Source organism: Cajanus cajan, chromosome 4 (genome assembly GCF_000230855.2).
Source record: "Cajanus cajan strain Asha chromosome 4, NIPB_CcT2T_4, whole genome shotgun sequence".
NCBI lineage: Eukaryota > Viridiplantae > Streptophyta > Magnoliopsida > Fabales > Fabaceae > Cajanus > Cajanus cajan.
This window is the reverse complement of record NC_138520.1, coordinates 72,214,717-72,226,784: the sequence shown is the minus strand read 5'-3', so window position 1 is coordinate 72,226,784 and position 12,068 is coordinate 72,214,717. Positions and strand designations below refer to the sequence as shown.

Sequence of the window (12,068 nt, the reverse complement as noted above, 5' to 3'; positions counted from 1 at the left end):
ACACAGATAGTCATTACTCTTCTCAGCTCTTTGATCTCTTTTGAAACCTTTGTTTGCACCTTGTCATGTTCTATTGCAATAATTGTGATTGGAAATTCATCTGAGGTTCATGCTTGCGAAAAGAAGATACAAGTAAACTAGGATGTAGAAATTGACTCACTTGCATTGCTTGTTATCTGCTAGATTAATTACCTTTTGCTTGAGGACAAGCAAGGTTCTAAGTTTGGGGGAGTTGTTAAGTCTCAATTTTACCTCTTTTTGGATGAGACTTATTGAACAAATTCCACTCATCCTTTGAACCATTGCAATATAATTGTTCTCTTTTTGGTTCATTTTGTGTGCAGATATAACTAACCCAAATTCATCTAACAATACCTTAATCCACCTCATTTTTTGTGCAGGTATTGAGGAAGAGTGGAAAGTTGAAGACTCTTAGGATTGGAAACCTAAGAAGCTAAGGAGCAGAGAAGAGGCTCTGCGCCGGGCTCAATATAACCTGCGCTGGGCGTGACAAAAACAGAGTATTTCATCTCTGCCAGGAATTAAGCCGGGCGCAAAAGGAATTAAGCCGGGCGCAAAAGGAATTGCGCCGGGCTTGTGTTGAGACAGAGAGTGCTTGACTTCTCTGGAAGAACTTGCGCCGGGCGCGAAGAATTGTGCGCCGGGCGCGGAACCCTAATCTGATCTCCCAGGCTCGTATTTGAAGCCATTTTCGGGGATCTTTCTCTCCATTCTCACATTGGGCGCCTCCAGGAGCTGCGGAAGGGATTCCCAGGGCTTGGGATCGTCCGTGTGCGGATCTTTCCTTCGGTTCTTCACTTCCTCTTCCATCTCTATTTTGTATTTGCCCTCTTTGTTGAGTGGTTTCACCCATTTTGTGGGGTTAGATGTAACCAACGTACTCTATTGTAATCTTTACGGTTTTAATGATGTATATACATGTTGTTTTATTCGTTGTTGTGTTTGTTTCTATTCTTAATGTTTGCTTTGGATTGATCACCCTTTGCATGATTTAAGGTTCCATGGGTATTGGAAAATAACCTTTGAAACTAGTTCTGAAACATATGCCTAGTGGTGATTGTATCTAGGGATAGAGCTTGACCCATTAGTAGTCTTAAACCCTAGCCCGTAATGCGGGTGTAGATATTGGGTACTCAAGGGATTGATATTCAATATCCGCATCTAGGCTCTTTCTCTAAGGGATTAGGTTTGAGTAAACTTATGGGTTGACTAAGCAATGAATTCAACAAGAGATTAAGGATACATTAGTGTTACGTTTGGTGAAATCTGACCCCCACAACCTCACAATACCACAATACCATTCCTTACCTTTTCCACTCACAAAACAATATTTATTTACAGCTTTCATTCCAATAGTCACAACTTTGCATTCACTGCACAAACTATGAAATTGGAATTATTCTTTAGTCACGAATAGTCAATAAATGCTTATATTACCTTCTAATCCCTGTGGATACGATATTTTTACTACTTGAACGGCCGGTATACTTGCCGTGTTTGAGACCGTTGATAGAATTAAACGAATTTACAAATATTAACAAAAGTGTTTCAACGGAAATCTCAACATTTCCCTCTTCCAAGTTCCTCATTATTTATTTCACTTTCACTTTCATTTATTTGCATTTCATTAGTTTGTGCGTTCCTCACTTCAGAACCCCCCCTCACTTCAACAACCCTTTCATTGTTGGGCAACTCAACATCATCCACTTCCTCATCATGTGTACTATCATTGTCAACATCAAGTGCAGGTTCTAAAGGTTTGATCATAGTTTTCGTACAAGTTAGCAAGATAAAAGGAAATTCATTCTCAAAAAAATTAACATCTCTAGACACAAAATATGTATTCTTATCCAGATCATACAATTTCCAACCTTTCTTGCCTCGTTCATATCCCACAAAGACACACCTTCTACTTCGGCTAGCAAATTTATCACCCTTTCTACCTTGATCATGAGCGTAACATAGGGACCCAAACACCTTCAAGTGGTCATATGAAGGTGGCTCCCCATTAAGCACTTCATAGGGAGACTTTCCACCTAATAATGGCGTAGGGGTTCTATTTATCAGATAACAAGCAGTTAAAACACACTCACCCCAAAAAGAAATTGGTAAGTTACCTTGAAATATTAACGCTCGTGCAACATTAAGAATATGCCTGTGCTTCCGTTCAACTCGACCATTTTGTTGGAGCGTTCTAGTGCAAGATGTATGAAACACAATTCCACATTCAAGAAATTTCATTCGCAAACATGTGAATTCCGTTCCATTATCACTCCGAATTATCTTAATTCGCTTATTGTATTGTCTCTCTACCAAAGCAATAAAATGCAACAAAACATGTGAAACTTCCTTCTTATCAATTAACAAATAAACCCAGAAAGCTCGAGAAAAATCGTCTACTATAGTTAAAAAATAATAAGCACCACAAGAAGATGGGGTTCTATAAGGTCCCCACAAATCACAATGAATTAATTCAAAACTACTAGAAGCTTTACGATTGCTTAAAGGAAAACTTTCTCTAGTTTGTTTTGCCCTCTGACAAACATCACAAGCTTTATTCCCTATCATATTGTTTTTATTGCTACCATTTGAGATCATCTGAGTAATTTTCAATGAAGGATGGCCCATCCGTTTGTGCCAAAGATCGAATGTAGAAACTTCTTCCATCTTGAAAACTTTCTCATGACGAATTCCTCTAAAATAATAGAGCCCATTTCTTCGTTCACCCACTCTAATCAGCATCCTCAAAGTGCGGTCTTGCATAACACATAAAGAGTTAGTGAATTGGACTACACAATTAGCATCATCTATTAATTGTGACACTGATATCAAATTGCAATTCAAACTAGGCACATATAGAACTTTGCTAATTTTCTGTCCTCCTTCAAGGATCACATCTCCTTCTTTAGTTGCAACAGCTTCCTTTCCATTTGGCAATCCCACTGGACATCCCTGCAGAGTTTTTGTTCTATGCAGAAGCCCTAAATTTCCAGTCATGTGATTAGAGGCTCCTGTGTCAATAATCCACGTTGTTTCTTTACCTGACATTCTTTCAGTTGCATCTCCCTTGTGATTGTTCAAGAGATCTACCAAAGTTTGCCACTGTTCATTGCTTAAACCCATTAGCCCTGCTTTATCTGCATCTGTTACCTTCACGGAGGTTCCTCCACTTGAAGTTTGAGCAGCATTAGCACGTATAGTCATGCCTTTCCCACGCCTTTGATGTCCACTTCGTGTTTGTTGTTGTTGTCCTTTCCCACGTCCAATTATCTTCGTTTCTTGGCGAGGCCTCTCTCCCCACCAATCTGGATACCCAACCAACTGGAAACAATTCGTTGCATCATGTCCCGCTTTATTACAGTTTAAACAGAACATGGATTTTTCCCTTCCATCACTTCGTCCCTTTGTTCTCCCTGCTGTTTGTACTACCAATCCAACAACTTCTGCTCGCTTTTCTTTGCTTCTTGCAATAGTCTTCATTCGTTCTTCTTGAACCAATGTAGCGTACACCCGATTCAAAGGTGGAAGTGGGTCAGTAGCCAGAAGATTTAAACGTACTGTGCCATAAAGAGAGTCGTCTAATCCCATCAAGAACTGATGCACCTTTTCTTCTTCTTTGCGCTTCTCCAATTTCGTTGTGATACCACATTTGCAGTTCCCACATGTGCAGGTCGGTATCTGTTGATAGTTTGCTAGTTCATCCCATAGTGTTTTGAGATTTCCATAGTAGCCTACTATTGTCATCCCACCTTGCTTGCATTCGGCTAGTTCTATTTTCAATTGTTGAATTCTGGGCCCATTAACAACTGAGAACCGTTCTTTAATATCTTCCCACAATTCCTTTGAAGTCTCCATGTACGAAATTGTAGAACGCAAGGTTGGTTCAATGGTATTCAAAATCCATGACACCAACATTGACTGCCCAGTCCACCAATCTTCCAATTCAATTGTTCCTGATCTGGGCTGTTCAATGGTGCCGTCTATAAAACCCCACTTTCATCGTGCTCGTAGAGAGGTTTTAACAGCCTTAGCCCATTCTTCATAATTCTCACCCTTCAGTTGAACTTGGGTGATTACACTTCCTGGGTTATCGCTCGAACTTAGATCATACGGTGATGGCATCTTCTTCGTCATCTCTGGTTTTCTTTCTTCACCGTGCACTTCTCAATTTTCTGCCATTCTTTATTTGAGTTTTCTTTTTTGGTCAAAACCTAAGAGCTCCTGATACCATAAAGAATTAGGAAAAATGGGAAAGTTAAATGAATTCGCGTCTTTTGGAAAGAGCCGCTAAATTAAGTTCTCAGTTAGGCGAAGGAAGTATGACTGCTTTACCAATTGTGGAAACCCAATCGGGAGATGTTTTAGCTTATATTCCTACTAATGTAATTTCCATTACAGATGGCCAAATATTCTTATCCGCCGATCTATTCAATGCTGGAATGAGACCTGCTATTAATGTCGGTATTTCCGTTTCCAAAGTAGGATCGGCAGCTCAAATTAAAGCCATGAAACAAGTCGCTGGTAAATTAAAATTGGAATTAGCACAATTTGCAGAATTAGAAGCTTTTGCACAATTCGCTTCTGATCTCGATAAAGCTACTCAAAATCAATTAGCAAGAGGTCAACAATTGCACGAGTTGCTTAAACAATCCCAGTCAGCTCCTCTTACCGTGGAAGAACAAATAATAAATATTTATACCGGAACGAATGGTTATCTTGATTCATTAGAAATTGGACAGGTAAGAAAATTTTGAAATTTATGGGCAGAGGATGAATGAAAAATCATGATAAAACCAACTCAAAAATAACTATTTATTGCTTCAAAAAGTTGCTGAGGTGAAACTCACCAATCACCATGCACGAACTGCAGACCCTAATAAAATGCAATTTAACGTGTGATGTGTAATTTAATTGTGAATTGAATAAAAATGAAATGACACGATTTAGCAGTGAACCCGATCCGCATGTTGACGCTGCTGTCACCGGCCACACAACACACCAAATAATAGCAAACACGAGTCACAGCCTACCACATTAATTGCCACCCCAAAAAACTTAGGCCACTTCATTTCATTTATGAACCTAACCACTCTACGCGTCCTTATCCCAATTTCCTTCTCATTCATCAACTTGCATAATAATTTAATAACTCATGAACCATGCTAGAAATTTCCCATGCAAAAAGTAAGCCACCCCTTTATCAAAAATAAATAAATTATTAAGGTATGTATGAATATGAAATTATGAAGAGTTTGATTTTACAAAAAAACATTAATCACACGAGAGGAAGGACAGATTTCCAGACACACTAAAACAGCCGGGCCAATCCTCTCTTAAGTCCAAACATATGGATATATAAATTGGGATTGGGTGGGAACATGAATATATAAATTGTTCAAAAGAACAAAAAAGAAAAAGGGTATGTAATGTATCTATATAATAATGATGGAAACCAAAACCAAAACAAAATAAACAAATATAAAAAGACCAGAAATTCTCAACTCAACATTCCCTGCCTGAACTTGAACTTGAACTTGAACCATTATTTGATCATTTGCGTTTTCTCATCCCTTCAGCAGTCTTGTCTTCTTTGTCAAGTTCAAACCTTGGGAGAGTTAGTAGTGTGTTCACACGCGACACCCCTTCAAGAGCAGACCACTCTATTTCTGATTCAACATCTATTTCCTCTTCCTTATTTGGCTCGCCCTCATTGTTGTTACTTTCTTCATGATTCTCCCTGCATGTTCCTGACCTTACCAGACCGGTCGGTCCAGAGACGTCGGCCCCATCGCCGTTGTGGACTTGGATGATTGAACTAGGTTGCTCCTTGGACTTGGCATGGGAAGCAGTGACCACTTTGGGCGCATCCGAGTCCAGGAAGAGGCAAACCACAGCGCAGTCATCCACTTTGGAGGTCGGATACTTGTACCTCCAAGCACGGACGGCTGACTCAACCAGTGCTCGTGCTGCTGAGGCACGCCTTGGAGCGGCTGCCACAATGTCCACCACTTCTTTGTTCGAGAGCACGTCCCAAATCTGTTGTAAACAAACGCCAAATTTGAGATGAAAGTAAAAAAAAGCTAAAATTTTGTTTGGATACAAGCTTATAAGTGTTTTTAAGAGTTTCTTTATATGAAATAACTCTATTTTCAGTAAAGAAGCTCCCAAAAACATTTCTATCTTGTATCTAAAGATGTTTCAAGTAAAATGAAAATCTTTGTAGGAAAGTGCAATGGCATTGTTCTTAGGTCTCCTACCCCGTCTGTTGCCAAGACAATAAATTCATCCTTCTCAGTGAGTCGTCTATACGACACCTCAGGAACGGATATCAGGCCAAAATCTTTAAGACAAAAATCTCCAAATGCCCTTGCCATGGCAAGGCCTGGTGAGTCATTGTTTGGTAACCAGACTCGAGCAACTTCAGGTTCGTCCTGAAGAGCAAAGACACGTCCTTTACATTTGCGGATTCTCTCTGCTTCAGCTGTTAGAGGAAAAGAAACTAGGTAAGACTAACATGATACAATGACAGACCGTGAAAAATGGCACCAGAGAACTGTCAAGTTGATACAAAGCATTACAAAGGCTAAAATCTTCTCCTTTATGGCTATTTGAATTGAAAGCAAGAATGAGTTGATTCTGGATAAGTACAACTTGAAATGAGCCACAACATGCAGACACAATAGCCAACATTACACATGTAAAATTTTGTCCATTACGACATCCAATTATTCTAGAAATATCCTTCTTATGGCTTATTTCAATATTATTTCATCATGTTAATATGTAGATTAGTTGTTCAAAAGCATGTATTCTAGAGCTCTCGAATAAATTTGACATGCAAGCCCATATTTTTTGGTAAAATGCTTATTGTATCACATCTCATACAATTAGGGTACTACAAGGGCCTTTTATGACTTGCACAACTGCATAAATTTACATGTAATCAAGAATATGTCCATATAATCACACAAGAATACATTTCAATGCAGAAAAAATTAACCTTTTATTTCTTTCTTTTTCTTTTTTTCTATTTATAGAAAAATACTGGGGATACCAACGTGGCATGCCAATGATATTTCTTATTGTAGACCATCCAATCATGACATGAGTATAAATAAACTAGGGAGAGGAAAAAAAAAATTGCTTATAACGGAATATTTTTCATTGAACAATGAATCAGGAATCAGGATGAAGGGGATATAAGATAATTTCAAAAGGACAAGAACTGACAGATCAAAAGCATCATCTCAATGTTTGACATCCAAGCTGAAATTAATGCAGACATTATTCCTATTTATGCATACAGGACATGACAGATAGATATTTATGGAAAACCTAAAATGATCGAAATAACTTGGTAACAATTGAGACATATTTCAACTAAACAATGATCTTCATGGAACTGACATAGAGCTGATCACAACAATTTTCAACTTTCGTCACATGCTTTTTTGGTAGGTTATAAATGAGGTGTGCAAGCATTTCATATGCATTTGAACTTAAACAAGAAAGCAATAACATTTTAATAGTTTCCATGGCTAGTTAGATGCTCAACAATCTGGTGACACTGTTCAACAAAATAGGCAAGAATTTCCCAGATGAGAGGCATACCTGGAAGATTGGGTTTTAGATCCACAGTTAACTGGACAGCAACAAGAGAATCATCTTTCTCTCTTGTACCCAGAACAGCCCTAGAGTCACCAACATTTCCAATGATAAGATCCCGGCCCTATAAAGGAAGAAAAATATTTTACAGTTGAAGACAAGTCTAACAAAATATATCATATACAAGAGAATTGCTAATTTTCTAAAGGTGACAAGCCAACACCTGCTTAATCAGAGTTACTGCTGTAGTCCCACTACAAAAGCAATCAATACTTTGGTGGGTCTTCAGTTCTCTATCCATTACTTTGAATGCCTTCAAAAAGGAGTCTTTAAGTGTCTGAAAGATTTCTGGGTGTTTTTCTGTTTCGTCAACATCAACAGATACCCTGGATTCGTCATCAGCAGAAGCAAAGGCAGCCTCTTCTGAATTCATGCTTCCTGCAGTATTAAAGCTAATCTCCTTGAGGACTTCTTCACCAGATACATTAGGTTCCCAATGGGCATTCAGTTTTAGAGGAAGAGAATCCCTCACTCTTTTCGCAACCATGTGACCATACGGACCGTGGCCATCAAAAACTCCACAGAAAATTGTATTTTGTCTAGAACAAAAGTTCTGCAACATATGGTAAACAGAATCAATTAAACACTATTCAACAGTTTTCAACAGAAATGAAAAAAACAGCAAGCATCCACATTTGCTAGTCTAAAAAAAAGCTACCAAAACATTCCCCCCAGCTCCCACATTCATAATAAATAAAATAAAGGCAGAAAATCAAAAGAATAGCAAAGGAAAAATAAAAGATGAAGATACAGATTTCAAATATGTTAAAGGGCTTCAGATCAATATTCATGTGACTCCCTATTATGTGAAAGGGAAAAGTACATCCAAGATCTTCCATGACTTAAATCATCCATCACCTTTCATATAGTGATCCCAGCAGAATAAAACATTGGATCATTTATGCACAATATCCCAATCAAATCAAAACCACAAACATCCATTCATAGCCACAGATGTAGCAGTGAATTACGGATTAGCAGCAACCAAAACCATGCACAAAACCATATTTGCAAAGAAACCATCTGAACACACTACTTGATCAATCAGGAAACATCATGTCACAACCATATCAACATTAAGCAGGCAATGGAATACTTATACAAGGATCGACATAAGAATTGCAAAAGCAGAGTATATATGTACAAACATAAACAACCCATATGCAAAAATGCAGCAAAGTAAAAGCAGCAATATATAGAAAAATGCAGCAATAGCAAAGTAAAGTGTACTACACAAAAAGGGGTATTATTGGGCAAATATAGAAAATGCAAAGTGAGGGAAAAGAATCCAATCTAACCTCCCAAACAACCATGGCATCCTGGTTGGTTCCCTTCTTGCCTTGCTGGGTGAACAAGGATGCAACTTGGGAGGAGCCATTGAGGAAGATCCTCCCAGGGATCCTATGCAGAGGGTCATTCCTCCAATACTCAAAGGAAGAGGCCCTTGACCCGAGCCTCTTCTTGGAGCTGCTCCTGCGCTTCCTGAAAGATGAAGAGGGCGAAGTAGGGCCAGGGCTCCTGCTTTCCACGGAGAAGCAGGACCCCATCTTAAGGGCCCTTAGAATGCCCAGAATGCACTCCACGCCACTCCAACACCCACTTTCTTCCCTTGATGGATCCGTCACAACAACCGTGGGAAACAACCAACAAAATCAAATCTTTCACAATCCCCACAACACCACGTTCTTCACCTTCAAAATTGAGTTCCTTTAGCAAACTTTTCACCACCCCCACAACAATCACACTCGCACAGTTTCAAATTGAGATGGCTTAAATGGCAGTGAAACCAGCTTCAGTCATCAATTAAGGTAAGGGATAAGATAAGAAAGAAAGATACAGCTTTTATTTTCTTATATGGAAAACCCAAAAACACCAACAACAAAAAAACAAAAAAGCAGACACCTTTTTTCCTTCCTCTTTTGGTTATTGTGAAATAATGGGTAACATGCAGATCTGCTTAATCCCCACAAAGACCAGAGCACAAGTCCAGAACCCCTTTTTTTAATATTAAATTTGGTATTCCAAAATCAACAAAAGGGGTGTCTGAAAAGTGGTGTTTTGATTGGCATGTGTATCTGGCAAACCCAGAAAAGAAGTTGTGGGCTTTGGATCAGGGAGGGGTTGAATTGACTGGAAGTAGAAAATGGAAAAGAGAATGGAGGAATGTGAAGGAATTAGGAGTGAGATGAGATTTGAGGAGAATGAGAAACGGACAAGTTGGAAGTGGAGGAAGAATCGGAACCACTAAGTTAAGAAGGCATAGACCCAGAAAAGCGCTGGGTCTTGTCAGTTTTGGACGGAGAGAGAGAAGGAAAGTGAAAGAGAAAGAGGAGATGGACAAACAACAAAGTAATTTTTCGGACAAACCCTCCTCTTAAAAACAAGTCTTACTATGATTTCGATAAGGATAAAATACACATTAATATTATATTTTCTTCATTTCTCGCTACACCCGTTTTTTCTTTCATAATCATTTAAGATTTTGCACAAAAATTAAGGAAATTATTGATATTTTAATTTTTAAAATATTTATTATTTACTTTTTTATTTTATCTTTTTTTTTAATATTTTTTAGACTGTTGAACTACTCCATTAAATAATTGTCCTTTTTTTGTTGGAAACATATTGCTCTTATAAATGCACATTAACTTTATATGAGTAGTTAGAGAAAAATTAGGTAGACATTAAAAATAAATACACACATTATTCAAGAAACATGTATTAATTATTAAGGGTAAAAATGGAGAAAAAAAATTAATAATTTATTAATTTTAGTAATATGACAATAAAAAAAAACAACAAATTCTGACAAAACGATTACGAAAAAAAAACGGAGGGAGTCCTAATTCTTTCATTTAACCCTAATTCTTTCATTTAACCCATGCTTCTACTTCTCACCTTCGTTTTTCATTTTTAAATTAAAATTATTGTTTTTAACTTTTAGTATTATGTCATATTTAATTTTTTTTTATATACTATATTATATAGTCAAATCATCATTTATAGTAATACTGATATCCTGTTAGTACGGTACTTTTATTTTTTTTTATATTTTCTTAAAGAAAATATTATTCATCAACTTTAAAATAAATATTAGAATAAAAATAGTAGCTCTAGATTTTAAAAAGATAAAAATAAAACTAAAAATTTACATGTTTTTAAAAATAAAAAATAACGATTACAAATGTTAGAAAATAACAAATAAAGAATTTTTTATAAAAATAAAAATACACTCATTTTACATTAATTAAAATTATATTTGAATCACAAATAAAATAAGAGAAATACAGAAAAAAAAATGGGGGAAATGTTTTAAATTATTTTTAATCAATTATTATTTTATTTTAACTGATGAATTATAAAAAATGTATAACCGATGAAACAAAACATAATAACGTATTGAAGTCAGTTTTTGTTTTGAATTTTTTTTATAAATCATATTTTTTATGAAAAAAAATCAATTTATTTGTTTTAAGTGATTAAATTGTTAATTTAAAATTAAAGTTATTAAATATTTTTTAATATTATATCAATCATCAACTCTTATATACTAAATACGAATAATTATTTTTTTAGGGGTTATTTTTTTAATAAGAGCATTTTTAAAAAATTTTAAATTTTTTATCTATTCCAATTTTATTTATTATATTTATTTATTTATTAATTTTTATATTCTTAAAAATAAATTATCGATAATTAAAAATAATCTTATGTTGTAATATAAATTATTTATCTTAAATTTTAATATAATTTATATTTTTTCAAGAACACAACTTATATATTTTAAAATATCTATTTATATAAATTTTAAATATATTTTATATTTAAATATACTATTTATTCTTATATATAATTTATTATAAATTTTAATTATATATAATAAGTATTTAACCTATGAAAAACACAAATACTAGCTAATGTTAAATTTTAGAAATATTAAAATTTGTATCAGTTATAATAATAAAGAATTTTTAATATTAAAATATTAAAAGTTATCGTTATTTGTAAATTAAATTTTAAAATATTTTTTAAATTAAAAATAATTAAAATAACTTTATAAAAAAATTAGATTATTCATTGAAAAATGAAATATAATATATATGTTTAAAATTATTTCTTTATTGTAATATAATTTATATTTAAAAATAATATTTATTATCAATTTTAATTATACAAAAATACTTTTTGTTCCTATCTCGTGGATAGTAGTTAAAAAAAACATTTTGTTATGTCCATTATAAATGGAAAAGTACATTTTAAGAAAAACAAATTACCAAGATAAATGCTATATTGCTTTTGGCCAACTGCCATTTATATTGAAAAAAATATATACACATATATTAATTAAAATGTTAACTATTGATATTTTGATAAATTGTATA

The 12,068-nt window shown here is 35.1% G+C and overlaps 1 protein-coding gene across 1 annotated transcript; it reads right to left on the bottom strand.

The window, feature by feature from the left end:
• Positions 1–5,217: 5,217 nt before the first annotated feature.
• Positions 5,218–10,044, bottom strand: LOC109802103 (Protein phosphatase 2C family protein). Its single transcript, XM_020363317.3, has 5 exons — positions 8,985–10,044; positions 7,850–8,239; positions 7,633–7,750; positions 6,279–6,502; positions 5,218–6,057 (listed from the first exon to the last, which is right to left on the bottom strand). The coding sequence occupies exons 1-5, from the start codon at positions 9,231–9,233 to the stop codon at positions 5,572–5,574; spliced, it is 1,467 nt and encodes a 488-aa protein (XP_020218906.1). The 5' UTR covers positions 9,234–10,044; the 3' UTR covers positions 5,218–5,571.
• Positions 10,045–12,068: the final 2,024 nt, after the last annotated feature.